The sequence below is a fragment of the Nerophis lumbriciformis genome, linkage group LG34 (assembly GCF_033978685.3).
Source record: "Nerophis lumbriciformis linkage group LG34, RoL_Nlum_v2.1, whole genome shotgun sequence".
NCBI lineage: Eukaryota > Metazoa > Chordata > Actinopteri > Syngnathiformes > Syngnathidae > Nerophis > Nerophis lumbriciformis.
Genome location: NC_084581.2, coordinates 17,787,501 through 17,809,105, shown reverse-complemented (window position 1 = coordinate 17,809,105; position 21,605 = coordinate 17,787,501). Strand labels below are relative to the sequence as shown.

The 21,605-nt window shown below is 42.4% G+C and overlaps 1 protein-coding gene across 8 annotated transcripts in view; it reads right to left on the bottom strand.

The window, feature by feature from the left end:
* Positions 1 to 74: 74 nt before the first annotated feature.
* The window catches only part of eya4 (EYA transcriptional coactivator and phosphatase 4), a 113,091-nt gene continuing 91,560 nt past the window's right edge, over positions 75 to 21,605 (bottom strand). For 6 of the 8 annotated variants that reach the window (XR_012049328.1, XR_012049329.1, XR_012049325.1 and 3 more), the window contains 9 exons: positions 17,024 to 17,198; positions 15,666 to 15,802; positions 15,477 to 15,560; positions 9,460 to 9,549; positions 9,293 to 9,351; positions 8,965 to 9,125; positions 8,664 to 8,778; positions 1,249 to 1,785; positions 75 to 519 (listed from right to left, as the gene is read on the bottom strand). Coding sequence is in view for 1 of the 8 variants with exons in the window: in XM_061929959.2 (XP_061785943.1) it covers positions 439 to 519; positions 1,249 to 1,349; positions 1,664 to 1,785; positions 8,664 to 8,778; positions 8,965 to 9,125; positions 9,293 to 9,351; positions 9,460 to 9,549; positions 15,477 to 15,560; positions 15,666 to 15,802; positions 17,024 to 17,198 (1,125 nt within the window). In the remaining 7 variants the exon portion in view is untranslated. The remainder of the gene's footprint in view (positions 520 to 1,248; positions 1,786 to 8,663; positions 8,779 to 8,964; positions 9,126 to 9,292; positions 9,352 to 9,459; positions 9,550 to 15,476; positions 15,561 to 15,665; positions 15,803 to 17,023; positions 17,199 to 21,605) is intronic. The other 2 variants (XM_061929959.2, XR_012049331.1) reach the window with 2 other exon arrangements.

The following is a 21,605-nucleotide window of genomic DNA, read 5'->3' as shown; positions in this document are numbered from 1 at the left end:
AAGTCAAAAATTGTTCGGAAAGGATTTTGTCTTTTTAATATGTACACTTCTGAAAAGAACAGACTGACAACACATTAAGGCACAACACATGATGCATTTTCTCAACCCCTCCCACCCTCGCCGCGTCAAAACAAATCCCTCTAAAATAACATAACTTCATTGACACGCCACCCACACCTCAGCCCTTCATTTTATTGCAAATAATTTACACAGGCACCTGTATCAGGCTTGCCGGAAATAAAATAAAAGCAGCTTATCTCTACACAGTAACTGTCCAGAGACCAGCCAAGTCCATTTGAAATTGTCCACGTGGAGCTTCTCAGTCCTCATTGCTTTTTAAGACATTCAGTTTGTAAATCCAGATGTTCAAAAAAAATTGCAGTGTATAGTTTCTTCTTAAATAGTTATACAAAAGGGGGTAAGCAAGTCCATACAGTTTTACAGGTACTCAAACTCCAGTGCTTGATGTAACGCCAGCAGGTCAGAGTGGCTTGATATCCTCCAGAAGGGCATGTTATGCTGTGGAGAGGACACAAACACTGAAAAACAAGTTGATAGGGAATGCAAGCGATGCAACAAACACTGCAAACCAAATCCATGCTGTCCTAAAAGCGGGGAAATGTTTGCTTTCCTGCCAAAGCTTCAAAAAACTATTTCCATTCTGATAAATTAACAAATGTTTCCTCAATTTAGGATTAAAATCTGAATACCTGACAAAAATTTACGGTTTTCTTCACAATCTGCTGAACTAAATAAATGACATTCTTGGCATGAAAGCAACTGAGCACTCATCTTAAACCTCTGTAACCCCAACACAAACAATCTGAAAATATTAGAGAAAATACAATTTTGCATATACAGCAAAATGATAGAATGAACTTAGAGAAGAGCCCACAAACCAGATTGCTTTAAAAACATCACCATTGAATTTTAGTAGAGGAAGATTTGATGTGAGTTCTCGCACTTGAAAAAGAGAACAGCCAGTGAGGTGAAAAAGCAAAAAGGACTATCAGTAAACCGCTACAGCAAAGACAGGCAGCCTTCAGCCAATCAGAGCTCACACTGCACTGAGTGGGTGGGGCCACAGCAAGTCTATTTACCTTTTTGGCTGCCTGCTCCTCTTCCACACCGTCCCCCACAACAACATACACTACTTTCCTGCCAAACCTTTGCATTATGCGCTCAAAGCAACTCTCTTTTCCTGCAAATAAACAAGAAGGTGGTCAAAAAGGGTCAAAGGTCATTTACCTGGCCGGCTGCATGCTCTTCATCCTTGCCGTCGCCAACCACAACATACGTAATGTTAGTGCCAAAGCGGGAGACTATACGCTCAAAACAGCTCTCTTTGCCTGGGGGACAAAAAATGACTTTCACAGGGTTTCTTTTTGTTTAGATGATTGAATGATGTGGTTATAACAAAGTGAATAATACTGCTGATTTCTGTCAACAGAAGATGGATTAACAATTGCCAAATCCACAAGTGTGATGTTTGTGATGATTTCTCAATAGAGTGCACAGGTTGCTCCAATTTGAAGGCCACAACTTTTCTCGGTACGTACTCTTCTGTATTATCTCCATCAAATCAATACAGTATGATGTCAACAAACCGTTGCCATGACGACCGCCGTTTCAAGTGTTTAGCTACTGTGCGTGTGTGTCTTGCCTATTTTTGTCGCACTGTAGATGTTCTCGATGGGGAACACAGAACCCAGACTGTACAGGAGAACTTTAGCCAGTGCCGGTATGAGCTGCGTGGTGGTCACCATCACGTTGACGCAGTTACTCCTGCAGAGGGGACAAGAGCAAAGTACGTGGGGTCACGACCACATGTGTCCCAATACAACATTTTTACTGCCGGTACAATACCGATATTGGAGTAATGAGTATTGGCCGATACTGATATAATCCAATACAATATCAGTATGAATAATACACACTTTGTAGTGTAGAATGTCAGGAAAGGTTTGATAAGTGAAATTACTCAGAGAATGGCTACTGTCTTTAAGTTAAGGTGGAGTGGATTTTATTTTTTTCCGGCGACACCTTGTGGTCATAATATTTTGTATGTAAGCTCATGACTTAGTAAGTTGATTGATGCAGACACGTTTGTTACTGGATACTTTGTAACTAAATAATGGGTAACTATGATTATTTGATACTTGTTTATATTGACACATGTGTTTTAGACTGCAATATTGATCAATTAAGGACATTTATTACATATGTGCTATTGTATGCTTAGCTGTTGTGTAGCTGCTGGCTCCTACTGGCCTACCATGTTTACCTTTTGTAAATGACTTGACTAAGAGACAAGAAAATAATAACCATCTGTGCGTACTGGAGGACATTTAGATGTTTAACGCGCTGTAGGACGCTAATATGCTAGCCCATATATCGACTCGGGACAGCCCTTGTTACTACAGGGGACAGCCCTTGTTACTACAGGGAACAGCCCTTGTTACTACAGGGCAGAGGTGGGACCAAGTCATTGTTTTGCAAGTCACAAGTAAGTCTCAAGTCTTTGCCCTCAAGTCCGAGTCAAGTCCCGAGTCAAGACAGGCAAGCCCCGAGTCAAGTCCAAAGTCAAGACTGGAAAGTCTCAAGTCAAGTCCTAAGTCCTGCATTTTGAGTTTCGAGTCCTTTCAAGTCCTTTTAACCACAGACTAATATATTAACACAGATTGTGTATGCTTTTCAAATGCTGTATTTATTTATTAAAACAAGTGCATTTTAAATTGCAGGAAAGAAAATTGTGCTGACATTGCACTTTATAATAGCACTATTAACCAGTCATTTTAAACATTAACTCATTCCTTTACAGAACAAACACATTGAAAAATAAAGTGCAAATGTACTTATTTGTACAAAAGTGTTAACATTGAAAAAACATGACATATACGTGAACATAACAAAAAAGTTGTACTTTTTATATGTCAGGGCCCTATGCTAAATTAACCAAGAGTCTGTCAGTCATTTGTGCACGATGGGGGCGTAGTATGATGCCACCATGGCTGAAAACTCGCTCCACTGGAGCACTGGAGGCAGGCACTGCCAAGACTCTTATGGCCACTTGGAACAGTGAAGGAAGAGTCTTCATGTTCAATGCCCAGAACAAAAGGGGGGAGAGAGGTTTTTTGGGTTGGTGCACTACTTGTAAGTGTATCTTGTGTTTTTTATGTTGATTTAATAAAACAAATAAAAAAAATATTTCTTGTGCGGCCCGATACCAATCGTTCCACGGACCAGTACCGGGCCGCGGCCCGGTGGTTGGGGACCACTGAGGTAAACAACCAACAGTATGTCAGAAAGCTAGCTAAAACGGTACACATATTCATAATATAGTATACATTTTAACTGACCTTTATTTGACTATTTTTGTCTTTTTTTAGGTGGCTAAAATACGCGGTGCTGCTGACCGCCATCTAACGTTACGTGTGATATATTGACTAACGTAACCCTGCTTAAAAAAAATCACTGAACAAAAAGTATGAATAAGGTAGTGAACTGCAACAGATTCCCGTGTTTGCAATAACGTTATAATGTTAGCAGTGAGTTTACAGCCTCACTGATTTAACTACACAGCAAATAAAAGTCACGTTACTTAGCCAATAAACGTTATCTTACATTCAAAACTTACCGTTCTTTGTGCAACTTCAAATGCCGGACGAAGTTGGAAGTTGTTGCCTCTCCATCAGTAATTTTCGAACCGCATGTGTTGCATACTGCAAACCGTTTTGTGTTGACCACCTCGTAATTTTTATACCCAAACAAAATTATTTTAGGTATCATTTTTTGTTCACTGGCGTGTGGTTTGGACATGTCTTCTTCGTTGGTTGTCCTGCAATTTGATTGGATGAATGCTGTGTGATGAAAACAAAGTTGGCTGTTGTACTGAGACCACACCAGCTGACACACGCAACGCTGAAGTACACAATGAAAAATACGGAGCGCTCCCGAATAACTTTTTCATCTTTGGGTTTTGGGGAAAGTAGCAAGTCATGTCAAGTCATGTCAATTCAAAAGGCTCAAGTCCAAGTGAAGTCACAAGTCATTGATGTTAAAGTCTAAGTCGAGTTGCAAGTCTTTTTACATTTTGTCAAGTCGAGTCTAAAGTCATCAAATTCATGACTCGAGTCTGACTCGAGTCCAAGTCATGTGACTCGAGTCCACACCTCTGCTACAGGGGACAGCCCTTGTTACTACAGGGGACAACCCTTGTTACTACAGTGGACATTCCTTGTTACTACAGTGGACAGCCCTTGTTACTACAGGGGACAGCCCTTCTTACTACAGGGGACAACCCTTGTTCCTACAGTGGACATTCCTTGTTACTACAGTGGACAGCCCTCGTTACTACAGTGGACAGCCCTCGTTACTACAGGGGACAGCCCTCGTTACTACAGTGGACAGCCCTCGTTACTACAGTGGACAGCCCTCGTTACTATAGTGGACAGCCCTCGTTACTACAGGGGACAGCCCTCGTTACTACAGGGGACAGCCCTCGTTACTACAGGGGACAGCCCTCGTTACTACAGGGGACAACCCTTGTTACTACAGTGGACATTCCTCCTTACTACAGTGGACAGCCCTCGTTACTACAGGGGACAGCCCTCGTTACTACAGTGGACAGCCCTCGTTACTACAGTGGACAGCCCTCGTTACTACAGTGGGCAGCCCTCGTTACTACAGTGGACAGCCCTCGTTACTACAGTGGACAGCCCTCGTTACTACAGTGGACAGCCCTCGTTACTACAGTGGACATTCCTCCTTACTACAGTGGACAGCCCTCGTTACTACAGGGGACAGCCCTCGTTACTACAGTGGACATTCCTCGTTACTACAGTGGACAGCCCTCGTTACTACAGTGGACAGCCCTCGTTACTACAGTGGACAGCCCTCGTTACTACAGTGGACAGCCCTCGTTACTACAGTGGACAGCCCTCGTTACTACAGGGGACAGCCCTCGTTACTACAGGGGACAGCCCTCGTTACTACAGGGGACAGCCCTCGTTACTACAGTGGACAGCCCTCGTTACTACAGGGGACAGCCCTCGTTTCTACAGGGGACAGCCCTTGTTACTACAGGGGACAGCCCTCGTTACTACAGGGGACAGCCCTCGTTACTACAGTGGACAGCCCTCGTTACTACAGTGGACAACCCTCGTTACTACAGTGGACAACCCTCGTTACTACAGTGGACAGCCCTCGTTACTACAGTGGACAGCCCTCGTTACTACAGTGGACAGCCCTCGTTACTACAGGGGACAGCCCTCGTTACTACAGGGGACAGCCCTCGTTACTACAGGGGACAGCCCTCGTTACTACAGTGGACAGCCCTCGTTACTACAGTGGACAGCCCTCGTTACTACAGGGGACAGCCCTCGTTACTACAGGGGACAGCCCTCGTTACTACAGGGGACAGCCCTCGTTACTACAGGGGACAGCCCTCGTTACTGCAGGGGACAGCCCTCGTTACTGCAGGGGACAGCCCTCGTTACTGCAGGGGACAGCCCTCGTTACTGCAGGGGACAGCCCTCGTTACTGCAGGGGACAGCCCTCGTTACTGCAGGGGACAGCCCTCGTTACTGCAGGGGACAGCCCTCGTTACTACAGTGGACAGCCCTCGTTACTACAGTGGACAGCCCTCGTTACTACAGGGGACAGCCCTCGTTACTACAGGGGACAGCCCTCGTTACTACAGGGGACAGCCCTCGTTACTACAGTGGACAGCCCTCGTTACTACAGGGGACAGCCCTCGTTACTACAGTGGACAGCCCTCGTTACTACAGTGGACAGCCCTCGTTACTACAGTGGACAGCCCTCGTTACTACAGTGGACAGCCCTCGTTACTACAGTGGACAGCCCTCGTTACTACAGGGGACAGCCCTCGTTACTACAGTGGACAGCCCTCGTTACTACAGGGGACAGCCCTCGTTACTACAGTGGACAGCCCTCGTTACTACAGTGGACAACCCTCGTTACTACAGTGGACAGCCCTCGTTACTACAGGGGACAGCCCTCGTTACTACAGTTGACAGCCCTCGTTACTACAGTGGACAGCCCTCGTTACTACAGGGGACAGCCCTCGTTACTACAGTGGACAGCCCTCGTTACTACAGTGGACAGCCCTCGTTACTACAGGGGACAGCCCTCGTTACTACAATGGACAGCCCTTGTTACTACAGGGGACAGCCCTTGTTACTACAGGGGACAGCCCTTGTTACTACAGTGGACAGCCCTTGTTACTACAGTGGACAGCCCTCGTTACTACAGGGGACAGCCCTTATGACTACAGTGGACAACCCTTGTTACTACAGTGGACAGCCCTTGTTACTACAGTGGACAGCCCTTGTTACTACAGGGGACAGCCCTTGTTGCTACAGGGGACAGCCCTTGTTACTACAGTGGACAGCCCTTGTTACTACAGTGGACAGCCCTCGTTACTACAGTGGACAGCCCTCGTTACTACAGGGGACAGCCCTCGTTACTACAGGGGACAGCCCTCGTTACTACAGGGGACAGCCCTCGTTACTACAGTGGACAGCCCTCGTTACTACAGTGGACAGCCCTCGTTACTACAGTGGACAGCCCTCGTTACTACAGTGGACAGCCCTCGTTACTACAGTGGACAGCCCTCGTTACTACAGTGGACAGCCCTCGTTACTACAGTGGACAGCCCTCGTTACTACAGTGGACAGCCCTCGTTACTACAGGGGACAACCCTCGTTACTACAGGGGACAGCCCTCGTTACTACAGTGGACAGCCCTCGTTACTACAGGGGACAGCCCTCGTTACTAAAGGGGACAGCCCTCGTTACTACAGTGGACAGTCCTTGTTACTACAGTGGACAGCCCTTGTTACTACAATGGACAGTCCTTGTTACTACAGTGGACAGCCCATGTTACTACAGGGTACAACCCTTGTTACTACAGGGGACAGCCCTCGTTACTACAGGGGACAGCCCTCGTTACTACAGGGGACAGCCCTCGTTACTACAGGGGACAGCCCTCGTTACTACAGGGGACAGCCCTCGTTACTACAGGGGACAGCCCTCGTTACTACAGGGGACAGCCCTCGTTACTACAGGGGACAGCCCTCGTTACTACAGGGTACAACCCTCGTTACTACAGGGGACAGCCCTCGTTACTACAGGGGACAGCCCTCGTTACTACAGGGGACAGCCCTCGTTACTACAGGGGACAGCCCTCGTTACTACAGGGGACAGCCCTCGTTACTACAGGGGACAGCCCTTGTTACTACAGGGGACAGCAATTGTTGTTGTTTTTTTTTATTGAGGAAATTGTGATTACTCATGTGTCCACTAAATTGGACATCATGCATTGCAGGCTGTAATATGACCACCATGTATAGTCAGTGCCGGGCCATGCGTTTGCCACCTAGGCCTTCAGTGATGTCCGACTTCAATGATTACCTCTCAAAATACCATCATTTATGTCACCACATGACCATTGCTGGAGAAATACTCTACAGAAACACATTTACGCACTACTGATCATTGATCACATCAACAGTGTACAAAACCGGTTATTTTCTGGCGCATTTAAAAATCAAGTAACCCGCATCAGCAATTAAAACATATCTTATGTGGTACTGTTAAAATTTAAATTGCAAAAAACATTAAAAGTAAAAAAATATATATATTTCAACTCACAATTTATAGAACCTTTTCAACGGCTTATTCGAGTGGAAATGGCGAGCATTTCCCCATTTCATCGCCAGAACAGCCGAGCTAGCTTCCGGGGTTGGCCGACATCGTCTCACAAGATGTAGTTTCTCTTTAAATATCCTTCTTGAAAATGGCCTTGCAAATATATATCTGTCACCTAATCCACGTTTTGTTCTCCTTCTCTGCTATTTTGTTATGGCTACGGCGCACCGCGCAACACTTCCTGCTTCCTGCTAAATTGAAACTTGTGAATGGATACTCACTTTGAAATGACAAGTGAGTATCCAATCACAGTCTCGTGAACATCAGGCTACTTAGATAGACTACTGTCAACAACTTGTGATCTGATTGGCTATCGCAACTGTCTCTTAACTCTGTTCTCACATTCATCTGCTAACGGTCCTGATGAGTATCCAATCACAGGATGTTTAAACGTCACGTTCAACGTGAGGCCATCTAGGAAGCCTTACTGACAACAACTCGTGATCTGATTGGCTATCACAATTGTCTATCAACTCTATTACCCCGTTCACTTACAGTGTACGGACGCCCGCATTGTTGATTCTGAAGGCCACGGACAGATTTGGTTCAGCATGGCAACATAAGCTAGCTGAATTCTGATTGGATACAAACTACAACTAAAAACAACAGCACTAGAAGAAGCATAATATGACATGAAGAGAATATGAATACTTTTAGATATTTAGGGAAAGTAAATAAAAAAATAATTTTATCTTGAATTATGATCATGATTTCTGGTTATGTTAGGCCAGCAGAGAAGGCCTTGCCGGCCCTGACGGCACACCACTGACAATATGTAAGTCATGTGTTTGCTTTTGGAAAGCACATAAGTCTGTAACTTTTAGGCTGCAGATCATTTCAGTTGAAATGTTATTAATAGGTAACAATATTTTGCGGATGTGGCATCACGTGTACACATTGAAAATGACCATAATTCATGCATGACAGGGTCACCTGGAGCTGATGATGGACAGCGACTTGAGGGCGTGAGTAAGCCAGGAGTCGGTGAGAGCCTCGATTTCGGCTCGGAGCTGCAGCCAAGCGTCCCTCTTTGCGGGACCCAGCAGACCTGGAGGACAACATGGAGAGGTAAGACCCAGATAGAGAATGTGATATCAATATTGTATGTACAACATGACAGCTGAATGGAAAAAAAGGATTCCTGTCTGATGATGTTGGCGTGCAGGTGTTTCTAATGTTGTGGTCAGTGAGTGTGCGCTAAAAGCTGAACCCTCCCTCTGTCCGATTGGCTTACCCCCTACATTGTTTTTGTACGTGCTATACAACTCTTTGACCCGTCTGTAGCGGAAGGCCAGCTTCCTCATCCAGTCCACGCCGCCGCGGACGCCAGTAGCGAGGCACAGGTTGGCGCTGGTCGCAGCTGCATGGAAGCCATCAGTTGCAAAACTGTAAGTACTGTCGATCATAACAATGACATGTTTTATTTGCAAGATCTGCTCTGCCGGCACAACAATAAATATTGAACTGAGTCGGTGCTGTTTACAAAACAAAACATGATTATAGCAATAAAATACATTCTTTTAAATTAAATTGTCCCATATTAAATTGTAGTTAGTTGTCACCTTAAGTCCTGGCCGTTGTCGTCTGATGATACGTCATCAATATGTACCTGATCACACTCCTGTAAACATACAATGACGTCATCAACCACAGCGCTGTAACACTACATTGCTCCACTAGATGGCAGTAGAGGCGTTGGAAAAGAAGGCCGCTAAAAAGTGTACCTCACCTCCAAATCGTTAAAGAATAAGTGCGAGTCGGCTAAGTTGAAGATCATCTCTTCCATCCTCAGACCCAGCGTGACGGCCATGGGGGGGTCCTGGGCGAGCACAAAGACCACCACCATCAAAAGATGATTTAGAGAGACACTCATCACCGCACATGCTGACAGGGCTTGCACTTGTTCTCTCCCATCAACATTCCGTTTGGCCTGAGTGTGTGTCTGTGTGTGAGTGTGAGTGTGAGTGTGAGTGTGAGTGTGAGTGTGAGTGTGAGTGTGAGTGTGAGTGTGAGTGTGTGTGTGTGTGTGTGTGTGTGTGTGTGTGTGTGTGTGAGTGTGTGTGTGTGTTCAGGCTCAGCTGCAAAAACCATCATGTACGATAGGTCAGCGAGGGTCGACAGCTTGCCGAGCCATTCGCTGACGCTGTCGCTGCACCAGAATAGAAGGCAGCCAAAATACAGCAGAGTGAAAGTGGGTGAGAGAGGCACGGACACACACACACACACACACGCGCACAGGAGGAGTGGGCATTCCCAAGTGAGAAAGTGACATCCCCTTTGAGTCCCCACACTGACAGCTTGTGTGCGTCAAATACATAAATTTAGGTCTTGTTTTATTTGTTTGTGATTATGCAAAAAGCAGCACAATGCAGACATTTAATCCTAAATAACTTTTGAATGGTTTTGATATTGTAGTTTCCAATCTGCTCCATGAATGCTGATTCCCATTTAAAAAATGTTTGTTTCTTTAGGAAACAATGGTAATAAAAATGGTTGTGAAAGCTGCAAGTTACATTTAACATTGTCAACTTGTCATACACGTATAAAAATCAGTTATTACATACCATAAACCACAAAGCCAAAGAAAAAAAATTATATGGTGGATATCTCATAATGGTAGTCAATTGTATTAATCCCAATTACAAAATATTTTTTACATTTATGTGACACAATGTTTGTACTTTAATAAATCAAACATGAATTGAATTTGATGCATGTTTTGTACAAATTCAAGGGAAATAAATCGTTCAATATTTTTTTCCGTGCAAAATGACACAAATATATACAGTAGAGGCCAAAAGTTTGGACACACCTTTTCCTCATTCAATGCATTTTCTTTATTTTCATGACTATTGTAGATTGTTACTGAAGGCATCAAAACTATGAATGAACACATGTGGAGTTATGTACTTAACAAAAAAAGGTGAAATAACTGAAAACATGTTTTGTATTCTAGTTTCTTTAAAATAGCCACCCTTTGCTCTGATTACTGTTTTGCACACTCTTAGCATTCTCTCGATGAGCTTCAAGCACACCTGTGAAGTGAAAAACATTTCAGGTGGACTACCTCTTGAATGAATGCCATTGCACGTAAAAAAATATTGAACGATTTATTTCCCTTGAATTTGTACAAAACATGCATCAAATTCAATTCATGTTTGATTTATTAAAGTACAAACATTGTGTCACATAAATGTAAAAATGTATCACCAAAAATGATTCCCGGGCGCGGCCACGCTGCTGCCCACTGCTCCCCTCACCTCCCAGGGGGTGAACAAGGGGATGGGTCAATTGCAGAGGACAAATTTCACCACACCTAGTGTGTGCGTGACAATCATTGGTACTTTAACTTTAACTTAACTTAACTAATTATAGTAGTTTTATAGTATATAGTCATGAAAATAAAGAAAACACATTGAATGAGGAGAAGGTGTGTCCAAACTTTTGGCCTGTACTGTACATTTATAAACCTTCTTAAACTACTAGCAGGATTGGAACCTAGTACCTCTGTCTGCAAAACAAGGGCTATGATGTAATTACTTACTAGTTAGAATATGACAATATGTTGGCGGTAAAATGTTATACTATGTCATTCATTAATTGACATTTTATATGTGCTTCTTCACACAAAATGGGCCCCCCACAGATGGCAGGGTGTGTTCTGCCTATAGGACGGTGGCAACTTTTGAGCTATATATTTTTTCCCTGCAAATATTGATCCGATTCTACAATTAACCACTACAGCAGTTTTTTTTTTTTTTACATTGAACTCATCTATTAATAATCTGTTCTCGGGTCAATCTGTTGCCGTCATAATACCTGCCAAGATTAGTGTCCATGGATCAGGGAGTCCCACCACGTCGGAACATTCCACACTCATTTCTTCAAATGCGGATTCTATGCAATTTTGTAGGATGCTTTTATTACCTGACACAACCACTAGGGGGGACATTTCCAGAGTATTTCAGAATTTCTATGACATGTGATGTTTCAATCAGCATTTTGGGAATGTGATATCTCTCAATTGTTTTATATAATTACTGAAAGAGTCTGAACTTTTTAGGATTATGAACAGAGATTGTGTGTGTGTGTGTGTGTGTGTGTGTGTGTGTGTGTGTGTGTGTGTGTGTGTGTGTGTGTGTGTGTGTGTGTGTGTGTGTGTGTGTGTGTGTGTGCGCGCGCGTGAGATAGAGAGAATTAGGATCTTCTCTATTTATCCTCATAAAAAGCCAAACAATATTCTGAGCCAATTCATCGCTGTGGTCAGTGTGAGAGAGGCTACTCGGGGTCCTGCGGTTGCTATGCCAATAGTGTAAACACTATTTTGGGAGAGGTGTGAACAGACACAGCTGCCACTATATCTCATACGATGGGTGGGCGGGGGGAGATAACGCTTTTATTTTAAGGCAAATATATCCATGCGGTTTCGTGCAAATTGTTGGCCAGCGCTCAGTGGGAGACGATAAGTGGACTTTTATCATGAGGACGTTGTAGTGATGAGATCATGTGACGGCTCTGTTTGTTTACAAGTCTGTAGCCAAGACTCAACTTGTCTCATTGTCCTTTTGGTACTCAGCTTTGTTTCTCCCAAAAAAAACACCTGCAGTGCCACAATATTAGGTACACTCTGATACAACAGGGTATGTAATGTATACATCCACTATGCCTATTTTTGACCTTGTAATGTTGCTCATTATTAAACACATGCATACTGTATCAGTCCTTCTCAAATAGGGGGGCTTGTGTGACCTCGGGGAACATGTTTTTTTGTCGTACCAGATAATGATGATGTGTAAGTAGTACTAGCTTCACTGTAACCACAGTGGGAAACGAGGAAAGACCGGCGTGTTGTTTCTATTAATGTGAATAAACTTACAATGTTATGCAGAGGTATAGTTACCACAATTTTATAGACAAATTATACTATATATAGTCACGGTGGAGAGTAGAATATTTTCTTCTTCCAAGGGGGGGGCATAACAGAAAACTACTACTACTTACAAAGCATTTATGTCCTTTTTTTGTGGACTTGCTCTTCCCTCGCTACAACACAGTTCACTTTTCATGGCCTCGCTGTTACACAGATTTTTTTTTTTGTGTGTAATTTTTTACAGTGTCACATGCTGTTTTTTTTTTGTTTTTTTTACAGCGTATGAATGCGCATTGTGTTCTGCGTCCTGATTCACTAAGGGACTGTAGACCATTGTCAATCAATCTTCTTCATGCCATGTGTCCTGTATATTACAGACTGCGTTCAGCTTGCCTAATTTACAAAAGTGTTTGATGCGATCAGTTTGGCTCTTTATTGCTGTCTGTTTGCCGTCAATCTCAAAATGGCGACAAAACGCTATGCACCAACAAAGACAAATTTAAAGCCATCATTGAGGAAGGGGGATATAATCCTGAACATGTTTTTAATATGGATAAGACAGGCTTATTTTGGAAACAAACACTTTAATAAAAAAGCGGAGGATTTAAGGCTCCAAAAGATCATGTGACTCTGGTTATGTGCGGCTTATTTATAGGTAAAAAAATCCATACAGCCCTAAAAACAGGTTTTGATCTTTGGTTTCATTTTTTAATACAGTAGTGTACTGTACTTATTTTTTTAAATCAACGAAAGTTTGAACTTTTAAAGTGTTTAAATGAGAGACGTGAGAACATGTTAATAATGCCTGTCTGAGAAAAGTTTATAAAATGTGCGGTTAGGGGTTTTACAGCCTTGCAACATATATAAGAATTGAAAAACATATACTGTACAGTATTGTAAACGAAAAAAACATAATAAATAAAAAAACAAAACCTGTAAACGAAAAAACGTGCACAGTAAATGGAAAAAACATAATGAACAAAAACACATAAAAAACGGCAAAAAAAAAAATCGACCGTATTTTTCGGATTATAAATCGCAGTTTTTTTCATAGTTTGGCCGGTGGTGCAATTTATACTCTGGAGCGACTTGTGTGTGAAATTATTAACACATTACTGTAAAATATAAAATAATATTATTTATCTCATTCACGTAAGAGACTAGACGTATATCAGCAATCGTGACACACACACGTCAAGCAATACAAATTCGGCGGGGGCGGGTCATTGCGGAAGTGCATTGTGAAAAAAAAGCTACTACTTCCGTACCTATGAAAATTGATCATTTCAACATTGGCGGTAACTTATAAAATCTGAGAAGGGCTGAACAAAAATGTCACCGAAAAGGAAATCATATACTGCAGGTTACACGCTGGAAGTAGTGAAATATGCAGCCTGTTGTTCACTATTCTTTATTTATTTTAAATTGCCTTTCAAATGTCTATTCTTGGTGTTGGATTTTATCAAATACATTTCCCCCAAAAATGCGACTTATACTCTAGTGCGACTTATATATGTTTTTTTCTTTCTTTATTATGCATTTTCGGCCTGTGCGATTTATAATTCGAAAAATACGGTACTTCTACTACACGGATTTCACTTAAAGCGGGTATTTTTTGGAAGGTAACCCCAGCATTAAAGGCGGGAACACTATCTGCACTGCAACCACATAATAAAGCCTATACCAGTGGTGTCAAACTCCTTTTAGCTCGAGGGCCACATAGAGGAAAATATATTCCCAAGGGGGCCGAATTGGTAAAATATGGCATCCATCCATCTATTTTCTACCATTTGTCCCTTTTTTGGGGTAGCACATGATAACTTGAAAATAAAGACAACTTCAGGTTGTTTTCTTTGTTTTACTTTGGCCAGAAATAGAACAAGCACATTCTGAAAATGTACAAATCACAAATAATCCTCTTGACAAAACACTTCAAGTTTGTTGAAAATTCAGAGGAAAAAAATGGCGGAGCTTTAAAAACACAATAAAGAACACGTCTCAGTGTATTTACAAAGCCATGATTAAACCTCAAGTCACAGCCTATCTGGGATTGGCCAAAAAAGACAATAAATAGATGGAAACTTTTCTAGGTATCAAAAACCTCATTTGTCATGTCCACGTATTAATTCTGTGCTAACTCAACAAACCATAAGAAACGGAGGTAGAACAAGAAGGTTGAGTTACATTCTGTGTTGACTTTTCTCATTTTTGACATAGATATTTTGGGCCAATGAGGTTGCCAAATAATGTGTTTAAAACCTGCCGTTTTACGTTTTGTTTGGGTCGAGGGAGAAGAGCCACAGCCACACTTTACTGTGTACCTTTTGCTTGGCCCTGGTATGAACCGTGTGCTTGCCTAACATAATTGCTATTGTGACATCCAGTGGACACATATACAACAGCAGTTTGTTTCATTAAAAAAATCTGCTCATTTTTAAACTTATCTCGTGGACCGCGGGCCAGATAAAACCCATTTGTGGGCCTGGTTCGGCCCGTGGGCCATATGTTTGACACCCAAGGCCTATACTATTCTGTCTGGTCAAAGCTTCTACTTGCTGGAAAATGCTGAGTGCATTGCCTTGTGAGACAGCGCCCTCTGCTGGACTCATACGTATATATTTATTTGTAAACTACTGTCTATTCAGGTTACCATAAAAAAAAATCTAATTATTGATGATTTAGAGCAGAGAAAATAAATCATGTGACCAAGCGAAGATCTACTGAATATTTTGCATAAATTGCAGTTCTTTCACAGGTGAGAGCTAGCATTTTCATATAGTGCAGCAAAACCCCGAAAACGTCTTAGAAGCTAGTCTTGTTTGTATTGTTTGTTGTTTTTGACGTAATGACAAAGTATGATTAACATAAAGACTCACCTTGCCATATTTCTGTGCGTAAGAGCCTGTGAGCAAAGAATGGAAGACAATGATGGTCTCATCCAGATCCCACACAAAAACCCTCTGCAAAGACATAAAAGACATCAGTGGTCCTCTCCATAAAAGGAAATGGCGACCATATAAAGCACTGCTAAGTGCTTTTACTCGGTTTTATTCATGTTGTGTTACCTCCAGGTCACTATCAGGGGGAGGGGAGGGGTTGTTCTTGCGGCTCCGGCCTCGCGATTTGGACCCGCCACTCCGGCAGGCTCGGTCGTCGAGGTCCTTGATGGGCGTGGAGGGCCTCTGCACCGCAGTGAAGTCCCCTGAAGTAGGAAACAAACGAGTAGAGCAGGGATATTCATCTAAATTGTTTTCGGGGCCACAATTCCAGAAAGTTAAGGACCGGGGAGCAGGGCTTCTCCTTTCACTATTAGTCATATTTTGTACATCCTGGAGAACCAGTCAGTGTCCTCCTCTGTAGACATTTATTTTACATGAGTGCCCTGCTGATTTTAAGCACCCATGTTTTTAAGAATCGGCTGTAAAAATGTGAGTCTCTCAGAACTTTTTTGAACTGAACTCACAACCCACCAGTTGAACGGCCCAAAAGATAAATATGCTACAGCAACATCTTAGTTAAATAAATCGCTTTCTGAAAAAACGATGTTTGCAAAGGTCTGCCAATGTGTTTACAGTGGTCCAAGTTCTTTTATACAACAGGAGCAATGTAGTGATTTTTGGAATTGCCTGCAAAAATGTTTGTCTCTCAGGTTTTGAACTGAACTCCGGGGCCAGTATGGTGTTATTCTTTGGCCGGATTTGGGCCCCGGACTGCCAGATGTATAGTTCCAGAGTATCCTAATGATGCATTGTCTAATCATGTACTTCTTGCACATGGGCTAATTAATTCTATATGCTTCCCGTGACTAACTGGATCCAGACCTCATATTGTTATGTCTCAATCCGAATTAGGGCGTAGGAGGTGGGGATGGGGGTGGGGCGGTTCAGACACAAAGAAGACACAGCGAGTTCAGGAAAAGAGACGCCATGTCCGAGGGAAGACATGAGAGCGAGCGAGAGTGCAAAGATAAGCACTTATAATCACTGTTCCGCAACTACAGCCAAGATAAACTACAGATAAGTTGGGGAAAAAAAGCAAGTCTGCACTTGTACTAGATGGGCAAAAGGCGGGCACTGCAAAGACAGGGAGTTAACAATGATGTTAGACATGACAGGCTAAAGAATTACTACTATATATCTATGGATATTCTCATTCATCCATGTCTTTGCAATCTCAGGGCACTCAATCACTCACAACTGGACTATTTGGTTGTCTTAGAAGGTGTTTCGCCTCTCATCCAAGTAGGCTTCATCAGTTCATGCTCATATACTTAGATTGGTCACATCTAGTCTGATGAGAGACCAAACGTCCTCTAAGACAAACCAAACAGTGCAGTTGCGATCGATTGAATGCCCTGAGATATTACTACTATAGTAATATTACTACTATAGTAGGAAATGAGCGCACAGAACCACCAACTAACCTGGATGGAGTTCTGCAGCCTGGCCCGTCATAGCAGGGGCGGAGTCTTGAAGCTGGTAGGCTGCGGTCGAGATGGTCCCGTCCACACTGCCGGAGGTCATGTACGTCCCGTATGTGGAGGCGGAATAATACTGGGCGTACTGGTTTTGGCCAAAGGTCGTGTATGAGGGATACTCCTGTTAAGAGAGTAGGAGGGGGGAGGGGCAGTGGTTAGCATGTTGGCTACACAGTGAGGAGATGATTGATTGATTGATTGAGACTTTTATTAGTAGATTGCACAGTACAGTACAAATTCCGTACAATTGACCACTAAATGGTAACACCCGAATACGTTTTTCAACTGGTTTAAGTCGGGGTCCACGCTAATCAATTCATGGTACAAATATATACAAACCCCGTTTCCATATGAGTTGGGAAATTGTGTTAGATGTAAATATAAACGGAATACAATGATTTGCAAATCCTTTTCAACCCATATTCAATTGAATGCACTACAAAGACAAGATATTTGATGTTCAAACTCAAACTTTATTTTTTTTTTGCAAATAATAATTAACTTAGAATTTCATGGCTGCAACACGTGCCAAAGTAGTTGGGAAAGGGCATGTTCACCACGGTGTTACATGGCCTTTCCTTTTAACAATACTCCGTAAACGTTTGGGAACTGAGGAGACACATTTTTTAAGCTTCTCAGGTGGAATTCTTTTCCATTCTTGCTTGATGTACAGCTTAAGTTGTTCAACAGTCCGGGGGTCTCCGTTGTGGTATTTTAGGCTTCATAATGCGCCACACATTTTCAATGGCAGACAGGTCTGGACTACAGGCAGGCCAGTCTAGTACCCGCACTCTTTTACTGTGAAGCCACGTTGATGTAACACGTGGCTTGGCATTGTCTTGATGAAAAAAGCAGGGGCGTCCATGGTAACGTTGCTTGGATGGCAACATATGTTGCTCCAAAACCTGTATGTACCTTTCAGCATTAATGGTGCCTTCACAGATGTGTAAGTTACCCATGTTTTGGGCACTAATACACCCCCATACCATCACAGATGCTGGCTTTTCAACTTTGCGCCTATAACAATCCCTATGGTTCTTTTCCTCTTTGGTCCGGAGGACACGACGTCCACAGTTTCCAAAAACAATTTGAAATGTGGACTCGTCAGACCACAGAACACTTTTCCACTTTGTATCAGTCCATCTTAGATGAGCTCAGGCCCAGCGAAGCCGACGGCGTTTCTGGGTGTTGTTGATAAACGGTTTTCGCCTTGCATAGGAGAGTTTTAACTTGCACTTACAGATGTAGCGACCAACTGTAGTTACTGACAGTGGGTTTCTGAAGTGTTCCTGAGCCCATGTGGTGATATCCTTTACACACTGATGTCGCATTTTGATGCAGTACAGCCTGAGGGATCGAAGCTGCTTATGTGCAGTGATTTCTCCAGATTCTCGGAACCCTTTGATGATATTACGGACCGTAGATGGTGAAATCCCTGAATTCCTTGCAATAGCTGGTTGAGAAAGGTTTTTCTTAAACTGTTCAACAATTTGGTCACGCATTTGTTGACAAAGTGGTGACCCTCGCCCCATCCTTGTTTGTGAATGACTGAGCATTTCATGGAATCTACTTTTATACCCAATCATGGCACCCACCTGTTCCCAATTTGCCTGTTCATCTGTGGGATGTTCCAAATAAGTGTTTGATGAGCATTCCTCAACTTTATCAGTATTTATTGCCTTCTTTTCCAACTTCTTTGTCACGTGTTGCTGGCATAAAATTCTAAAGTTAATGATTATTTGCAAAAAAAAAATGTTTATCAGTTTGAACATTAAATATGTTGTCTTTGTAGCATATTCAACTGAATATGGGTTGAAAGTGATTTGCAAATCATTGTATTCCGTTTATATTTACATCTAACACAATTTCCCAACTCATATGGAAACGGGGTTTGTACTATCAACATAATACAGTCATCACACAAGTTAATCATCAGAGTATATACATTGAATTATTTACATTATTTACAATCCGGGGGGTGGTATGTGGAGGGGGTTGGGGCGGGGGGGTTAGGTTTGTTGATATCAGCACTTCAGTCATCAACAATTATATCATCTGAGAAATGGACATTGTTACAATGTAGGTCTGACTTCATAGGATATGTACAGCGAGCGATGAACATAGTGAGCTCAGAAAGCATAAGAACAAGTATATACATTTGATTATTTACAATCCTGGGAGGTGGGATGTGGTGGGGGGGGGGGGGGCTGTTAGGCTAGGGTTGTAGTTGCCTGAAGGTGTTCTTTTAGTGCAGTTTTGAGGGAGGATAGAGATGTACTTTCTTTTACACCTGTTAAAGACTGCGTGTGCAATGAAAACATGTGGTGCAGACCGCCTTATTTAAATGAGGATTTTGCGTGTACTATACGGGGCATCACCACAGAGAGACTCATTTACTGCACATTTATGTTTTCAAACATGCAAGAGAGATACATTTACCACTTTTTATGGGCATTTTACAAGCAGCTGTGATGTGCATCGACATTGACCACTTTTTTTCTTCTTTTGTTATTTTACAGCTGAAAGTGCATGGGAGGGAGGGAGGCTGCACATTATTCTGCTCAAAAGGCAAAAATGCATTCTTAAAGAAGTTTTTTTCATATAAGAAATATCTTAATAATAAATATATGTGGAAAAAAACGAACCTTATAAAAAAATACTAAAGGACACCAAAACGCATCAATTGAATTTGTTTTATTCAACGCCTTAAAGCCCACTTAAGAACTTTCAGTTTTGGTTGATTTTGGCAGCACCAATGGACAAAAGCGGTAGTGTTTTGCCTGAAGGAAGAATACATTTCTCATAAAAACCAGCACATATAGTGTCAAACTGACATGATTGATAATACAACGATGATTCAGTATGACTGATCTTTCCACAGTAGGAACTTACATATTTTACTCAAACTTTGTGTTTGTGGTTTGCAGTCATCGCATTGTTTTTTCTTCTTACAGTACTTTTGAGTTTGTTGCGTGGCTGGTTGTGTCAGTGTGGAACTGCCAACTATCAAGCTGGTGGCTATTTATTGCTACCAGGCAAATTTCCAAAAGCTAACATTAGCATTATCATTTTGATTTGAGCATCAACAATTACTTACTAGTCCAGAAAGGAACAGAACCAAGGCAGCATCGGTCAAAAATCTCTCCTCGTCTTTGAGCTCACGCCAGCGAGTAAAAGCTGGGGCAATGTTGACCTTTGACGGTCTTTTTATCAGGGTAGGCTCCCTTTTTCTTTTTTTTGTCTTCTCAGACAAAACTTGTCGTTTTTTTTGTTTTTTGCAGCTTCGGCCATTATAGCAGTAATTGCACGTAAGCGTTAGCATCGACGAAAGGGATAAGAGGAAGTGACGTATGCTGTAAAGCAAGTCAGCACATTTGTAGTTTTTTGTGTGCCAGGGTTCTTGCCACCCTCCTCAAAGTTGCTTAGTGCCAGGGAAAGCCATACAGACCGCTCAGGCCATGACAGAGGTGTCATTCAACTAGTTGTGAGTCCATGTAGCACCCCAAAAGGTATGAAAATATTTTATGAAGGTTGAAAAGTTATTTGGCACTGCTTTAAGTCCTCTAGCAACTATAAAAATTATGTTTCTAAAAAGTCTAATATTTTTTATCTATGACCGTCCAAAATGTTGACACACACACACGTATAACGGGGGTTTCTCGTCTGTCCATCATCTGTCTGTTCAGTTCGAGCACTGATCCTGCAGCTGTGTGTGGAACTGTCAGTTTGCACGTCCTTCTGACACAAGTGCCCGCAAAGTGGTGGTGAGGGTTGATAAATCACGTCGGGTGTGCTAAAATATTATAATTGCATCTCCTCCTCCCAGTATTGTGGGCATTTTGATGATCAACGTATATTTTGCATATTAATGAAGACAGAGACGCAAAAAGGATTGCACGCCTTATTCTGCTCACTTAACAGACGCAATCCACTTTGCACACGTTTGGTAGATCACATGTGAAATCAAGTTTGCATGTATTTTAGTAAATTGGGCTCTAAATCAGGAGTCCTTAGCTACATTTGTCAAAAAGCCAGAATTTATTTTCGCAGAATGGGCAAATATAGTTAAGAAATAACCTAAATATAATTGGGGATTGGTACTAACGTACTACGGGGCATCGATTTACCTAAAATCAAATGGTGCCAAATGTCGATACCTTTGTTACACATGACGTCACGTCCGGCTCAAACACTTGGCCAGCAAACAAGCACTTAAGCAGCACTCATAGTGACCTAAGTCTGACTTCCTCCAAATAATGTTGCAATTTTCCATGTCAACAAAGCCAGTAAAACACTTTAAACGTACAGAAAGACTTAACTTTTCAAAAGTCACTAGCTCGATGCTAATTTATGGATTTGCCATAGACATGCTACTGATAATAAGCATTAGCGATTTTACATGGCGCTTTCAACACCTCCAAATTTGGTAATGAAAACTACAACTAAGATGCATGTTACAACAAACAGCTGGTGTGTAATAAATACAATACTTACAGTTTAAACACTTTGTAATGTGCAACAAAAGAGT